The sequence below is a fragment of the Petaurus breviceps genome, unplaced genomic scaffold (genome assembly GCF_028583685.1).
Source record: "Petaurus breviceps papuanus isolate PSGF00001 unplaced genomic scaffold, PetGlider_PUasm1.0 90977, whole genome shotgun sequence".
NCBI lineage: Eukaryota > Metazoa > Chordata > Mammalia > Diprotodontia > Petauridae > Petaurus > Petaurus breviceps.
The window spans coordinates 30,885,719-30,902,911 of record NW_027187391.1 but is presented as its reverse complement, the minus strand read 5'-3'; the positions used below and the strand labels follow the sequence as shown (position 1 = coordinate 30,902,911).

The following is a 17,193-nucleotide window of genomic DNA, read 5'->3' as shown; positions in this document are numbered from 1 at the left end:
ATAAATTAATTCACAAGGGCAAGTTATAGTGACACCAGACTGATCATGTAAACATATGACAGTGTCTTCCCACTTAGACACGGTGCTAGGATTCAGTTCTACTTTAGTCAAATGACTACTTTTCCCCTACTAATTCTCACTTTGAATTTCTAAAAATATACAAGGCTTGAGGAATTCATAGTCAAATGATCAATATTTATGTAATACCTGAAAGATCCCTAGAACTATTTTACTGCATTAGGAATAATAAACATATTCAAAATTGCAATAATTATTGACATAACTATTTCAGGATTACAACCTCGAAATAGTTAACATTTTGGCAGTGTTTTAGTAGAGTTTAGGGTTTGCAAAGTACTTTCCATACATAACTTCATTTGATGTGGGTAACTTTACAAGTTGCAAGATAAGTCTCATTCAGTTACACAATAGAGTCATTCTTTAGTTATCTGTGAATTCTCAGTTTTTGCAAATTAAACGATTTCCCTTTGACTTTATATTTCAAAGATCATTAGACCACTTCTTATTTATTTTTGTATTTTCTACAAAGTCACTTAAAGTGCACTGAAAAAGCCAGCAAGCCTTCCCTAAATGCATGTTACATTGAATATCTGATTGATCTTTAATTGGCAGTAATTCCTTCTAGTTTAGCTTTAAACTTCCCTGGCCATCTCTATCAGCCTCAGGGAAGGAGTCTGACATTCACTTCTGTCTGTGAACAAAAGTTTAAATGAAATAAGAAGCTCTTTTTCTAAGGAGGCCTGAGGTGAATCTAAGTCTTATAAAATAATCTTTTTCTAACATAAGCAAATTTGCCTTCATTTATCGATTTGACAAAATTTAGATTTTTATATGAAGATTTTCTTTAAGTAGGAAAGCACTTGCCAGCCTTTAAAGTAGGGGTAGCTACCACTCTCAAACTTTTGGATGGTCATTAGATTAATCTTCAACCTTGGAGGACTTTGTCCAGTCAATAAACACAGACAGGATCAAGATTTAATCTCTTCTGAATTTTAATTGTGACTTGGTAATAAAAAAAAATCCTTTTATTCATAAAACAAAGACTGTCTCCATGTCCAGGTATGCAATTTTTAGTTGAGAGTTGAAATGTACAAAAAATCTTAACCGTTCTAAGACTAAATATTTTAAGTATTTTTATTCAAGTTATAAGGATATCAACCAATGTTGACCTCTCCTTTAGTGACAACATTCTGTAATTCACAAGTATATAATTTCACTTTTTAAAAGAGCAGGTTTAGCAGAAACATTAGAGGTTAGAATTGTATGACAAGATGATTTAAACATTAGGCTTACCTGAACGGCTGCAAAATACATTTTCTTAGCTTCTAAATCTGTCTTGTCTGACATTAGCCATGCCTTCAGCAAATATTCATAAAAGCTATCTCCTAGTCCTCCAACTGATACATGATCTGAAAAGATAGGAAAGTAAAGAATTTTACAGTGATGCAAACTTCAATTTAGGAAATATACCATAAGTAGTCAGGAACAAGAATACTAAATCCTATAAGAATATTCTAGATGAATAACTGTGACTGTCAACTAATACAATGTATTATTATCAGAACTATAATTCATTAATGTAATGGTTTTCTAAATGTAAAGCTGGATCTAGCAGTGACTTAATCTTAAGCAAATAAAAATAATCTTGTCCTTAACACCCTATTTATATTTAAAAAAAAAAAAAACCATTATATCTCCTTGGTCTTTTCCCAAATTAAATTTGTACCTACTTAAAAAAAATATGAGTCATACCTAAAGACATGTATCCAGTTCATAATCTGGGGTGTCCTTTGGGAAGGGAATCTCTGCTGCCATTGCTTAACTTGTGGAAATAAAAAACTCAAATACTGCCATCATTTTTCTCCACATAAACCCTTATTTTAAATGTGTTTAATTGTTCTATATTATATTTTAGTGGGTTCCTCCTACATGAGTGAATGAGTGTTTGGCAGGAAGAAGATTACTGGTAGGCTGTCCTATTTCCATAGCTAGGAGGCACAGTGGATAGAGCACTGGGCAGGAAGACCAGAGTTTAAATCCAGTCTCAGACATTTACTAGCTAGACCCTGGGCAAGTCACTTAACCCTGTGTGCCTCAGTTTCCTCCTTTGTAAAATAAGCTGGAGAAGGAAATGACAAACCACTCCAGTATCTTTGCCAAGAAAACCCCAAATGGGGTCATGAAGAATCAGACATGACTGAAAAGACAGAATGACAACAACATTGCATCTATTCAGTTCAGGAACTTCAGCATACCATCACAGAAACACAATAGTATATGAAGTTTGAGCCCCAGGTTACCTTTTGGGGTAAACTTTTACTATTTGTTAAAACAAATGTTTTGGTTTTTTACTTGAAACTCATCTTTTTACTTCCAGTCCCTCCACTATAAAAATTATCCATTTAAAGTATTACCCTTGCAATTCATAGGTAAGCTGATCAGCTGGAGGTAACTTAACTGCATTATTAAAATATTTTATTAAATCTTTCCTGTGAAATGCTCTGCTTCTTGACTGCATGGAAGAGCTGATTATATGAAACAAGTAAATGAATATTAAAGTGTGGTTACCAATATATTTTTCTTTCATATGCTACCATTACCCAAGTTATCAAAACTTATAATAAACTTCATATAAGGACCATTCCTACAAAAATGAAAATGTGATTTCTGGGTAAGACTTGTATTTTCACTTAATCAAAAGATAATTTTGGCGACTGAGAATACAAAACAGTGTTAAATTTTTAGAAGTCTGTTTTTAATACTGGAAGGTTTGTTTCTGAATAATAGCTTGAACTGACCTTTAAAGTTTACTAAATTAATCACCATAGAAATCCTTGACATTTGCAAACTAAATAGCCTAACCACAATCTCATCAATAATAAGTCCTGTTATTATAAACATTATTTTAAGAGACAAATCCAATTGATGCATGCTAAAGCAAATCACTGTCCAGTTACTGTCAAAACAACAAGGACTAAATGAATTTACAGGAACAATGGCAATGACCCAGCTCTGTATTTCCTGAGCATGGCAATGATAGTTAAAAACTAGCAAGTCAGAAGTTTGACTTTTTTCACTCTTGGAGTGATGTTCCTGTGACTACTACAACCTAGTCTGAGCATTACTTATAGTAATAGTAAGTACTACACACACACACACACAATGAATATACACCTAACAAACATCTTAATATGCAAAGAACAGAAAAAGAATTACATATCAAACTTAATCTCCACCATGTGCCATTTTTTAAAAGTGTATCACTTGTCATAATAGTATCAACTATGTCCTGGTTATCTGTGTTACCTTGTGACCTTTCCTTATGTTGTCCTCTGTATATTGTCAATGACTTTTATTAAAACTTTTGTTTTACATCACCTAATTTTCCTTTTGTCTCTCTCCTCTTTATGCCCCTCCCAGAGAGCTATTCCTTATAACCAAAAACAAAAAAGAGGAAGAAAAGAAATAAATGTTCAGCCAAACTAATCAATCAATGTATTGAAAGTGCATATCTCATGTACTCAGGGATTAAAACAAAAAAGGAATGACTGTATTATTTGATGAGAGAAATTCCTTAAATAATTTTGTAAATTACCATGGTTGGCTTCTCCTTCCTCTTCAACCATGAACATCCTTATATTTGGAGAGAATTAATCACAGTGATAGAAACAGGAAAAAGTAAGAGGCTGTCTTTCTGGTAATTCAATAAACCGTGGAATCTTCCTCCACTCTGCATTTGGGTGATTGTTTTTGTAGACAATGTTTTTGTGTAAACATATTAGTGGACCTAGAAGATAACTCACTGATCCTATCAGTGAGAAAGGATTGCCTATTTCTAGAAGGAACATCAATTTTCATGCCCAAATTCGCTAAATTGGTACTCTAAGAGCGTGAAAATTAATGTCCTTCACAGAATAGAGTAATTTATTCTTTCCTGATAGGATCAGGCTCCATAAAATTACTCTTAAGTATGGGGTGAATATTTGAGGATAGGGATTCCTAATACTTCAAGCAGAGAAAGGACTGTGATTGAAATGGACTTAAAAAAAAGGGCAATGTAATATTTTCATCTTTCTAGTTCTTATCTATTCTATTTGATTTGTGTAGACTTTTTGCACTCCCAAACATATTTATCAAATGTTTTATTCTTCAAAAATTTTGGGGGGGCATATTTTAAAATATAGTCAACAAACACTTTCTAATTAATTTACTTACTTGGTTACCAATTTAAGTTAGCAGAAATATATTGCTCTGAAGTCAATATTGTTAATATAAACTCATCATGAATACTATGTATTTCTCTTTAGTTATTGGTGACAGAATAGTCTGTTCCCATGTTTTTAAAAAATTGAGCAAATAAATGTAGTAAGATAGAGTTACACAGAAAAAAGGAGAAAGGACCTCTGTATTCCATTTTCAATTCATATTTTTCTTTATCTATGTCAAATTCCCCAATGAAGAGTATTCATTATGTCAAACAAGAGAGTGACCATTATTCTGTCAATAGGCGTAGAGTCTCTTATTGTGGGCATCATAGGCAACAAATGAATCCAGAATATTAGTGACAAGCACAGAGTGGTATCTCAGAATAATGATAAAAGAAAAGGAAGAAAATGCTAAAAAAAAAGGAGAACTAAAACTCATTAAAAAAGAAGGCAAACCAAGGAGACACAATAAATATTTAATAAACTAAGGAATATTGCAAAAGACAACCTCCTTCACAAACTTTAAAAAAATTAAGCATGAAGTCCATTAATCCTTTACTTCCTTTTGTTCATGGGAAAATCCAAACTACCAAGGTTTAGGTGATCTGATTTTCTTTTCATCGAGGGGCAGGGAAAGGAACAGAGCTCAAAACAAGTTAATAATATAAAGTGAAGAAAAAAATCACTCCCTTATGACTGACCTCTCCTTTTCTGAAACCTGAAATTTGCATAACAACATTGACCATTAATCATTAAACATTAAAAATTCAGGAAGTGGGCAATTTTTTATAGCCTGGTTTTTCCTTTTTCATAAGGTAATATGAATTTTAAAAATCTCATTTAGACTACAAGGTTCATAAACATCCATATCTGTGACTTTTCTATATTCCTCTGAACATTTTAACCATTTAAAGGCTTTTTCTTTCACTCACAGTTTCTAGATGCTACCCATGCTAGCCATAGTAGGAGATAAAAATAATTACAAAAATACATGTTCTTGACTTACGTTGACCCCACTGTCCACTACTGGGATTTAGATAGTTGGGATAAAGGCCTTGTGGTTTATCCAGTGTGTTCAGAACATTTCGAATTCCAAAAACCTAAAACAGAAGATAAACATTTTAGAATGCCTGAGCTTCAGAGCTGGAATAGATTTTACAGATCATTTAGTCCAACCTCATTTTACCTATAGGGGGAGACTAAAGTTTCAAGAGGTTAAAAAGACTTGCCCCAAATCATTGGGTTATTAAGTAAGGGGGCGGAGCCTCTGCTGACTTACCATCTAGTGCTCTTTCCACTATATAGCATGTATTGATGACAAAAATACAAAATGAAACTAGTGCACAACTCATGTTTTTATTTAATATAAATTGAATTTTTGCATTTTTGTAGGGAAAAAAATAATTTAAGTAGTATAGAAAGAAATAACAAGGATTAAGTTCCTGGTTCATTTTTAATACAAAAAATAAAAGACATTTATCAATTCAAATGTCTTAATGACAACATTGTTCTAAAAAAAATTGTTAATTTTGTTTGTATGGTTCTTATTCACATTGTAAAGAAAACTTTGTTGTGCTACTTTTTTTTTAAAAAGAAAATACTAACAAGCAATTGGGTTGAAATAATCAGTTTATTAGAAATAACAATGACTGTCACATCATCTGACATTGACTCAGAATCTACACATAAGTCAAATGTGAGCTTTAAACCTCAAGGTTAACAAAAGGCTAGCTTTTCCATCATATGCCATCTTAATATGAAGTCCTTTCATAGATTCAATCCTTTCAGGGCAGACAGCACAATCATCTGTATTCTATGAAAACAACAATGTCATGTCATATATAATAAACTACTGTGTATAGCTGAAATTACTTTGTACAGTTTGTATTAATTTATCTGCATGCATGTTATTTTCTCCTAAAAGAACATACATTCCTTAGGAGAAGGAACTGTTTTATTTTTGTTTTCATACATTAGAGAAACCAACAAACAGAAGGTGTTCCATAAATGCTTGGTGAATAAATGGATCTGTACACAATGAGAATGTGCATGCATGTGTGTGTGTGTGTGTGTGTGTATAACATTGTTGACTCATTCTATAGCCACTAAAACTCTCATATCATTTTCTAATGTTTGTTTACCTATGATTTCCTCATTTTGTGCTCATAAAGTCAATTTTTAAAAAAAATTTTTATTTATTTTTTTGCTTTTTGGAGGGCAATTGGGATTAAGTGACTTGCCCAAAGTCACACGGCTAGTTTTTTTTTTGTGTGTGTGTGTCAGTGTCTGAGGCCGGATTTGAATTCAGGTCCTCCTGACTACAGGGCTGGTGCTCTATTCACTGTGCCACCTAGCTGCCCCTATAAAGTCAATTTTTAAAAAACTCAAATGAAAGATTTTTATCGCTATTAAATTTTATTTTGTTACTGGACATAGTTGGTGGTCCATGACTTGGAACCAGGAAGAGGCTTAGATTTAGTTTCAAGCACTCACTTGATTGTGTGACCCTGGGAAAGTCATTTAACCTCTGTTGACATCAGTTTCCTCAACTGTAAAATAAGGATAATAATAGCACCTACCTCACAGGGTTGTTGTGAGGATCATGACAACTATTTATAAAAGCACCTGGCACACAGTAGGTGCTACATAAGCACATATTTCATTCCCTCCCTCCCTTCCCCTTTTTAGATCCAGCCCAATGTACTGGGCTTCCAAAATCTTTCTGGATCTTGCATTTGTTGTCCAGTATATTTTAGTCACCCCCATACTCCCAGCTTTGTGTCATCTGAAAATTTGCCATCTAAAAACTGAGATTTTTTTTTTTTGCTTTTTGGAGGGGGAAGGCAGGGCAAGTGGGGTTAAGTGACTTCCCAAGGTTACACTGCTAGTAAGTGTTAAGTATCTGAGGCCGGATTTGAACTCAGGTCCTCCTGACTCTAAAGCCGGTGCTCTATTCACTGCGCCACCTCACCACCCCAAAACTGAGATTTTTGCCCTTTTCTCCATTCAAAACAGTGTCAGGCACTGTGATAAAGGCTAGGGATACAAAGGAAAAAGAAGAGACAACCATTATTTTCAAAAAGTTTATATTCTAATGGAGGTTGCTACTAGAATGGCTCTCTCACTGAGTCTACAAAATCTTTGGTTTGTGGCTCAGAAATCCCATCTAACCAATCTTTCAGGAACCAAGAGTGCATAGGTCATGTGGGTCAGGTGACCTGACTTCATGAAGAAGAGCTTCTTACTACCTCATTATTTAAATAAGGTATCAACTTCCCTTAGACTGTTTATGTTCTGTCCTTTCCAGTCCAAAGGTAATTCTTGTCAGAGAAAACAGAAAATGCAAGGCATTTTGCTGCACAAATGGCAAAATTTATATGTGGTATAATTGTCAGAATCTGGACCTAGAGTTGGGCAATGTGAGTTCAAATTCTGATTTTGACACTTAATAGCTATTTGACTTCTTGTATCTCCCCAAGAAGGCCTCAATCTCCATATTCACCTTATCAGAAACTAGGCCCCTGTTCTTGACTTCCAATGTCTTTGATAAGTAAGTCTTTTGTCTATCTAGAGGTAATATTGCTGCTTAAATTAGAAGTAATTAGGTGGCACAGGCCTGTTGGACTTGGAGTGAGGAAGCTCAAATCCTCAGATTCTTTTTTTTTTTTAAACAATCGGGGGTAAGTAACTTGGTCAAGGTTACACAGCCAGTTGTTTCTGGGTGTGGTGCTGAGTGTCTGAGCCTGGGATTCGATCTCCAGGTCATCCCAACACTGGAGCCGGTATTCTTACTTGCTGTGCTATTTGGCCGCCCCAAATCCTCAGATTCTTAATAGTTGTGTGAATGCCCCCCAGCCTCAGTTTCCTTATTTGTAAAGTAGTAATGTTAACAATTATCTCAATGGATTATTGTAAGGATGAATTGAGATAATATATGTAAAGCACTTTACAAACCTTAAAGAACTATATAAATGCTAGTTATCATGATGATGATAATAATGATGCCAGGGAAAGAGACTACCATGTTATTTCCCATTTCCTGAAGTCTCCCCACCATTACTTTTTTTTACTTCTTCCATGTTCCAGGTCTCCTTTTTATGTATCTTCTCATATTGCAATGTATCCCTATCTCTCTCTCTCTCTCTCTCTCTCTCTCTCTCTCTCTCTCTCTCTCTCTGTCTATCCATCCATCTACTCATCCATCTGTCTATCCATCCATCCATCCATCCATCCCCATGGATAAGTTTTTTAACCTCTCTGAAACTCAGTTCCCTTGGCTGTAAAATAAAATGGGGATACAAATATGCACACTGTGCACAACCTACCACACAGAATTGTTCTGAGAAAAACTTTTAAAAAAATTTTATTAAAATTTTTTTCTTTTTGGAGGGGGGAAAGGCAGGACATTTGGGGTTAAGTGACTTGCCAAAGGTCACATGGCTAGTAAGTGTTAAGTATCTGAGGCCAGATTTGAGCTCGGGTCCTCCTGACTTCAGAGCCTGTGCTCTATTCACTGTACCACCTAGCTGCCCTGAGAAAAACTCTTTGAAAGCCATGTGAAAGTTTATTATTATTTTTCTATACTATATTATTACTTTTCAAATGGCTTTTATGTTCTTCTGCTTTCCACATACACCTAACTTCCACCCCTAGATCCTCATAATAATATTTTTTTCAAATGCTTTATTAACTTCTAATTTACATCATCAATTTATGCCAGATTTTGAGTTACAAATTTTCTCCCCATTTTTCCCCTACCCACCACCCCAGAATAGCAGTCCCATAGGCTATCCCCTCCTCCAATCTGCTCTCTCCCATATCTTCTCCCATACTCCCTTAGACTTTTTCAGTAGGGCATGGTAGATCTCTATGCCCCACTGCCTGTATATCTTATTTCCCAATTACGTGTAAGATAGTATTAATAACAGTATATATATAATTTTAAACATTTGATTTTAAATCTTTGAATTCCAGATTCATTCCCTTCCTCCTTTGTCACTTACCCTTACTGGGAAGATAAGCAGTTCAGTATAGGTTGTACATGTGTAGCTAATGCAAAACATTAACATAAAAGATATATTGGAAAAGACTGACTATATTTCCCTCCCTCCTATCCCACCACCCACTTATTCTATTCTCTACTTTGATCCCGTCCCTTTTCAAAAGTGGATGCTTCCAACTTCCCTACCCTCCCAGCCTGCCCTCCCTTCGATCATCCCCCGCTCTCATTGCCTTCTCCCCTACTCTCCTGTAGGGTGAGATACCCTATTTAGTGTGTATTTCATTCCCTCCCCGAGCCAAATTCAAGGAGAATAAGGTTGACCCATTCCCTTTTGCATTCCTGTTCTTCCCCTCCATTGTTACCCTTTTCCCTTGCCTATTCTTTATGAGATAGTTTACCCCATTCTGTCTTTCTCCATCTCCTCTCATTATATTCCTCTCTCACCTCTTAATTTACCCTTTTAAGTATCATCCCTTCCTATTAAATTGGTCCTGTGCCCTCTATTTTTGTATACCTGTAAGCATATATACACATTCACATATGTATTCATAACCCTGTATACCCTCCGATATAGACATATCTATATATTTTCTATTCCTTTCAACTATTTTCATACTGAGAAAAGTTTCATCAGTTATAATTATTGTTTTTCGATGTAGGAATGTTAATAGTTCAACTTTCATCAGTGGCTTATGATTTCTTTTCCCTGTTTACCTTCTCAAGCTTCTCTTGCTTCTTGTATCTGGATGTCAAATTTTCTATTCAACTTTGGTTTTTTCATTAAGAATGCTTCAAAGTCTTCTATTCCACTGAATGACGATATTTTCCCTTGAAAGATGATACTGAGTTTTGTTTGGTAGGTGATTCTTGGTTTTAATCCCAGCTTCTCTGCCCTCTGGAATATCCTATTCCAGGGCCTTCATTCCATCAGTGTAGAAGCTGCCAGATCCTGTGTTATCCTGATTGTGTTTCCATAATATTCAAATTGTTTCTTCCTGGATGCTTGTAATATTCTCTCCTTGATCTGGGAATTCCAGAACCTGGCTATAATATTCTTAGGAGCTTTCTTTTTGGGATCTTTTCCAGGATGTGATTGGTGGATTCTTTTCACCTCTATTTTGCCTTTTGGTTCTAGAACATCAGGGCAATTCCTCATAATAATCTTATGATGTATATGGGGAATTTTTATTATTCCCATTTGACAGATGAGGAAATTGTAGTAGAAAAGCTAAGTGATTTGCCTCTGGCCACACAGGAAATTAGTGGCAGATGGAAGACTACAATCCAAGTCTCCTGATTCTTGGAATAGTGCTCTTCCTAGGATTTCATTATTCAGGAATCACTAATCTTGATTCTAGGAAACAGGAAGTTCTAACTGAAATCTAGTCCCACAGCAAACACTTGGTAGACATATCTACCTAGATGTCCCATCTCATGCTCTATATGTTAAAAATAGAATATATTTTCCTGTTCCAAACTCATTCTTTTTACAAATTTCCCTATTTGTTTTTTTAAATGTTTTTATAGATATCTTTTAAAAAATATGACATTGATTTCCACCTTTATCCCTCTTCCCTTTCCTTCCCAGACAGCCATCTGTTATAATGAAAAATTCCTCATTTCTTTTGAGGTTACCACTGTACTTTCATTGACCCAGGTTTGAAAATTTAGGGCCATCTGCAACCATTCCTTCTCCCTCATCCTCTTACATTCAATCAGTTGTAAAGTCCTTGAAACTATCTTAATAGCATCTCTTCTATCCAACTCCTTTTTTCTATTTACATGACCATTACTCTTATTCAAGTACTCGTCAGTAGAGTACACCATTACCTGGTCTACTAAAATAACCTCCAAATTGGTCTCCATGCTTCCAGTCTTTGCCCTTTCCAATCCATCTTCCACAAAACTGTCAAAAATAATTTTCCTGGTATGCAGTTCTAACTCCCTCATTCCCCTTCTCCAAAATCTCTAGTCGTTATTTACTCCCTGTAAGACAAAATGAAACTCCTTACTCCGGCATTTGAAATCTTTTGTTATCTAGTTCCAACTCATTTTTCTAGCCTTACTTTTTTATTACTTGTCCTGTCACTCACTCTACAACCCAGCCAAAATGACTTACTTGCTATTCCTCAAATTCAATACCATCTCCTATTTGTACTTTGCACAAATTGTCATCTAGACCTCCTCCTCACCTCTTCCATTTAAAGATTCCTTAGCTTCCTTCAAGTCCAGCTTAGATGCTAACTATGGTCAAGATTCTACTGGCAGACCAGGAAGTATTATCTGGTAAACCTCTAAATCCATTGATACTCTCATTTCCTTCTTCTCTTAACTCTTCTTGCTCTAGAGAAAGGGTCTTAATCTTTTTTTGTGTGTTATAGACCCTTTTGCAGCTTGCTGAAACCTACAGAACTCTTCTCAGAATAATGTTCTTGACTGCTTAAAATAAAATACATAGGATTACAAAGGAAACTAAATGTTAGCAAATGAAGAGATGTATAAGAAGCCTTGTTCCAAGGGGTTTGCTGGTGTTATTCAAAAGAAGCAGAAATCCAAAATCTTTGGAAAATTCTTGTGCTTCTTAAAGAAATGAAAAATATCTTCTTCTTTTTTTTTTTTTTTTGCTTTTTTTGGAGGGGGTAAGGTAGGGCAATTGGTGTTAAGTGACTTGCCCAAGGTCACATGACTAGTTTTGTGTTAAGTATCTGAGGCCAGATTTGAACTCAGGTCCTCCTGACTCCAGGGTTGGTGCTCTATTCACTGTACCACCTAGCCACCCCTGAAAAATAGCTTCTTCTCACAAGAAACTGAGGATTGATTAACTAAAAATATCACATTAGTGAATGCTAATTGAGTAATTACTACTTAATGCCAAAATGTGTGTCTCTGCTTTATGGAAATCAAAAGAATCACAGAATTTCAGAGCTAGACCTTTGTGGCCACCTAGTCTAAGCCATATGCAAAAAGAAGCCTTACTATGATATAACTGACAAACTCCCAGAGCTGAGACATGGAGTATCTTGTTCATGGAACATTCAGGAGGCCATTGTTACTGGATCAAAGAATACATGGTGGTGAGTAAGACATAAGACAAAGTTTGGGAATGTGGTGGCAGTGGGGCATAATTTATGAAGACCTTTGAATGCTAAAAAGAGAATTTTGCATTTGATCCTAAAGATGACGGAGTCTTCTCTTGTCTAGTTTAGATATCCCCAGCTTCTTTAACCCATCATCATAGGACAGGACATAAATATTTGTTTTTTTTTAAGAACAGGACACATAACAATGTGCAAAATTCCAGAAAAAAAATGTTTCTAGTTTGTTGCTTTTGAAATACAGGTTTTGCTGGGGATTCTCACCTTTTCAGCAAAGACTGGATTCCCAGATAAATGGCTCAAATGTACAAACTCCAAATGCAAGGTTCCAAATTCTGCCAGAATACTGCTTCCTCCAGATGCCCAAGGCCAATTTCGACCAATCCCACTAAAGAAAGAGAAGGAAGGAAGGGCATTTTAGGAACCACTAATTCCAATATTCAGGGTTCTAGTAAAGCTAAAAGAGGTTGAATGAATTTATTCAGTTATCTGTAAATGTGCAAATACACAAACATTCTGGATATGCTTTAACATAATAATTAGCAGGTAAAGGAAGTAGGGTGACATTTTCTTTACTTGTCATCCACAAGTCACAACAGAACTTAATCTCCTTTCTCAAAGCTAAAACAGCCAGTGGGGCTAATAAAATCAGACAGAAGTTGTCTAATCCATATTGTGAGTAAGCCAGCAACTCTTTTAGAAGGTGCAGGTGGTTCTTCTCTTGTGATGTGATGTCTAAAATCAAGTAGAATTTTTTTAAAATTTTAATTAAATTTAGGTTGTTTTTGGCCCAAACATCAAGTAGAACTTTAGAGACAAGATTGAAAAAGAAGAACTTTGTGGTTGGCTAGATTTCAAAGCTCTGTAATTTGACATGAGCTCCATTACCACAAGAAAAGGTCCTCCTCAGATCAAGGTACATTCTCAAGTACTAACTTCTGGTGTTGTTTTGTCTTCCCGCCCATTTCTTCTTACCATTTTGCTTCTAGTAGTACCTCAGTTCCTGGGTGATTGAATCTATTCACAATAATCCAGACAACATCACCCACATGACTTGTGTGCAAATATGCATATGCATGCATAAATATATACAAAATCTGAGGCAAAAGCTTTTTAAAGTCAAAAGCTAAGGAATAAAAAACATCAATGATTATGTTACTTGTGTTTTACTTCCCAAGCAGGAATGAAAGGGACATTAAAAACAAGTGAGTGAATTTTTGTTTTCCACTAATCTAGAGACATTGTCAAAATCTTTGAGAATTTACTACCATAGCTAAAGAATGGATCTCCAAATTCTGGGCCAAATATATCTGAATGAATCACAACAGAATTATATATAATTCCTCTGAGCTTTTGAGTGTTTATGAAACAATTGTGTTGGGCATTTATTTTAAGGTTAATGTTTTAAAATACAGCTGTCAAAAAGTTTGGGTAGCTAGGTGATACAGTGGATAGAGTGCCAGGCCTGGAGTCAGGAAGACTCATCTTCTTCAGTTCAAACCCAACCTTAGACACTAATTGTGTGACCCTGGGCAAGTCACTTAACCCTCTCTGCTTCAGTTTCCTACTCTGTAAAATGAGCTGGAGAAGGAAATGGCAAACCACTCCAGTATCTCTGTCAAGAAAACCCCAAATGGGGTTATGAACAGTTGGACATAACTGAACAGCAATAAAAAAAGTTCACATTTTTATTAACACAGCAAAATTGTTTATGAAAAGTAGTTAAGAAGAGCTTTATAATAAGATAGCATGATGATGTAAAATGAGTATAAATAGATAAAAGTTAATAGCCATCAATTTACTTAGCTAGAAGATAATTAGGCTTTAAAAAATCTGCCTTTTGGGGGGTTTGTTTTTGATGCTATTAACTTTTCTACCCATTTTACTGTTTGTTACCACATTCTACTGGGCCTCAGTTTGCATATCTCTAAAATCAGGGGACAGAACTAGATAACTTCAAAGTTTCCTACTAGCTTTCAGTCCTAATTCCTAGAAAATGATTCTTTTCCAGAAATGTAGTTTTTACTTTATTTGTAAGTTGTATTTTAAGCATTTAAATAATCCCCTACCTCTGTTTGTCTCCTATGACAGTGAATGAATAAGAAAATCGGCTGATTTCTGATTATTTCAGACTAGTTACTTCTGTCCTTGTATCAATGATAAGTGAAGTTGGTCTTTATTTAGTTTTCCTCTACAGAGATATAGTTCTCATATCCTTACTGCACCTTTCTGTAACCCCCATCCAAACAATCTTTCCTTCTATTCTTCCCCTTTACATTAGGCTAAAATCACAATTATCTATCTGCTTAGAAGAAAAGTAATTAAACAGTCCCCCATCCCCCCCACCCTCCAAACAGATCTAAATGCAAATCAAACAAAAATAAATAAGAAAATCACAAATATCTGCTTCCCTGAAAGTAATTCAATATTCCCCCCCCAAAAGATCCAAATATAAATCAAACAAAATGTAAAGGAGTAAAAGGGGGCAGAATTCTATATATTATATTTTAATTTATTTTAGGTTCACTCTTTAATTTTAATTAGGTCCTAGGAACATGGGGTCAATTCTCATTATCATGGCTGACTCACACAATAGAAGAATGTAAATGTGGACTTGCAAATTGTATTGACATCTGGCAAATGTCACAGTATAATTAAGCAGAGGGGATTATAAAAAGTCATTTATTAATAATACTCATTATTTTTTATTTACTTTTACTCTACCTTCTTTTCTACCAAGTAGACTACAGCCCAGCAGAAAGCGCTTTCTAACCAAAATACTTAAATTTCCCCAACCCTGAGAAGCTATCTGATCAAATTCAGCAAGCTTTATAAGGACAAATTTTAGCCTGGAAGCTCATGTTACATTTAGTAAAGATGTAAAGAGTGTTTTAAGCAAGGAGGCAGGGTACTTAAGCAGCATAGCTTTCTACTACTTTATGAATCTGTGTTTCTCAGTGTGACTTCATAAATTTACTTGAAGTACAGAGAATCCCTAGATCACATAGCTCCACATAGGGGATAAGGATGGTGATTGGTACAGAGAGCCCCCTACCAATGCAGGCTGGCACCTTCTCTGCCAGTTGCTGTCATTGAGAGTTGTTTAGAGGCCTGAGATGCTAAAGACTTTTCCAGGGTCATAAAGCATGCCTCAGGCAGGCCTTGAACTGAAAAGTTCCTAGCTCTGAGGCTGGCTCTTTATCTACTGCTATGTGGCATACTCATATAAAAGCATAACTAACAAAACATATACTAAAGCCCAACATAAATGATTTTTATATTATCCAGGGTATCAGTTTCTCTCCAATATTATGAATATCAAATCTTTGAAAATCACTTAGTTATGCTAAGAGGCAGTGGGGCATAGTGGGTAGAGCCAACCTCAGATTCAGCAGACCTGGATTTAAATCCTGCTTCTAACATACTAGTTGTGTGATCCTATACAAGTCACAACTTCTCAATGTCCCAGACACTTAAGTTCTCTAAATTGCATTAGAAGAAGAGTTTCCCCACAAGGAATTCCCTATATATCAATGAAATCATAGATCTAGATCAAAAGAAAAAAGAAACCCTAAAATAATTTCCATTTTTTTGGGGGGCCAGTGGGGGGTCATGTATCTTCTTGTCATATCTCTTTAGTTAGTCAGTCAATAAAATTTTATTATGTGCTTTCCTATATTCTCCAGTGCTTCAGTGGATGGAGTGCCAGACCTGGAGTCAGGAAGACTCATCTTCCTGAATTTGAACCTGGTCTCAGACACTTACTAGCTATGTGACCCTGGGCAAATCACTTAACGGTGTCTGCCTCAGTTTCTTCATCCAGAAAATGAGTGGGAGAAGAAAATGGCAAACCACTCTAGTATCTCTGCCAAGAAAACCCCAAATGGGGTCATGAAGGGTCAGACATGACTGATAAATAACTGAACAACTATTTTCTCCAGTAGCAAATACAAAATGCTCTCTTTAGCAGCGAAAGATCGTCATGACCTAGTCTCCTCTTACCTTTCTAGTTTTCTTACACTTTATTTGCTGACACATCCTCTGATCCAGTGACACTGGTTTTCTTGTTGTCCTAAGAATGAGACACTCCCATCTCTCGGCTCTGGGCATCCTCTCTGACATTCCATGCCTGGAAGGCTCTCCACTCTCTGCTCCTGCTCTGACGACTGACTTCCCTGGATTCCTTTTAAGTCCCAACTAAAACAGCACCTTCTATAGGAAGCCTTCTCCAATGATTAATTCCAGTGCCTTTGCTCTGCTAATTATTTCCAATTTATCCTGTATATAGTTTGCTTTGTATGTTTGCATGTTGTCTCTCCCATTAGTTTGTAAAGCTCCTTGAGGGTAGGGGCTATCATTTGCCTCTTTCTATATTCCCAGTACCTACATAGTAGGCACTGAATAAATGTTTACTGTCAGCTACCATACTAATAGCTCTCAGTTGGCTTATCTGAAATAGAAGGAAAAGTAAGTTATTTTTTTCATGCCTTTTAAAAGATCTATACATTAACGGTATTTAAGATGAGCTTGATTCCAGGACACAGCTTACTAACAGTGACACTGCTGATTTTATAATAGTTGGTTTTATCATTACAGCCTTATTTTTTACACATAGGTACAGTACAATCCAGCAGTTAGCTAAAAAGCAACATTCTTTTCAAACAACACAATTGCCCCACCACAAAAATGGAAGCAAAGGGCAAGGGCAAGGAAGTACTTGAAAACAGTATCCTTGGTCAGAGAAAGAGGCAATAATGGTGACTAAGTGTACCCCACTGGTCTAAGCAACGTGAGCAATTTTTTTGTTAAAGCTATGAGGGACTGGTAGACCCTAAGACCAGGACTCATTACACGGCTGTAGTTTTAATTA

The 17,193-nt window shown here is 35.7% G+C and overlaps 1 protein-coding gene across 2 annotated transcripts in view; it reads right to left on the bottom strand.

The window, feature by feature from the left end:
* Positions 1 to 17,193, bottom strand: part of MAN1A1 (mannosidase alpha class 1A member 1) — a 188,604-nt gene that overhangs the window by 27,207 nt on the left and 144,204 nt on the right. For both annotated transcript variants that reach the window (XM_069076950.1, XM_069076951.1), the window contains exons 7-9: positions 12,588 to 12,711; positions 5,233 to 5,326; positions 1,315 to 1,430 (exon numbers count right to left, since the gene is read on the bottom strand). In XM_069076950.1, the coding sequence (XP_068933051.1) occupies positions 1,315 to 1,430; positions 5,233 to 5,326; positions 12,588 to 12,711 (334 nt within the window). The remainder of the gene's footprint in view (positions 1 to 1,314; positions 1,431 to 5,232; positions 5,327 to 12,587; positions 12,712 to 17,193) is intronic.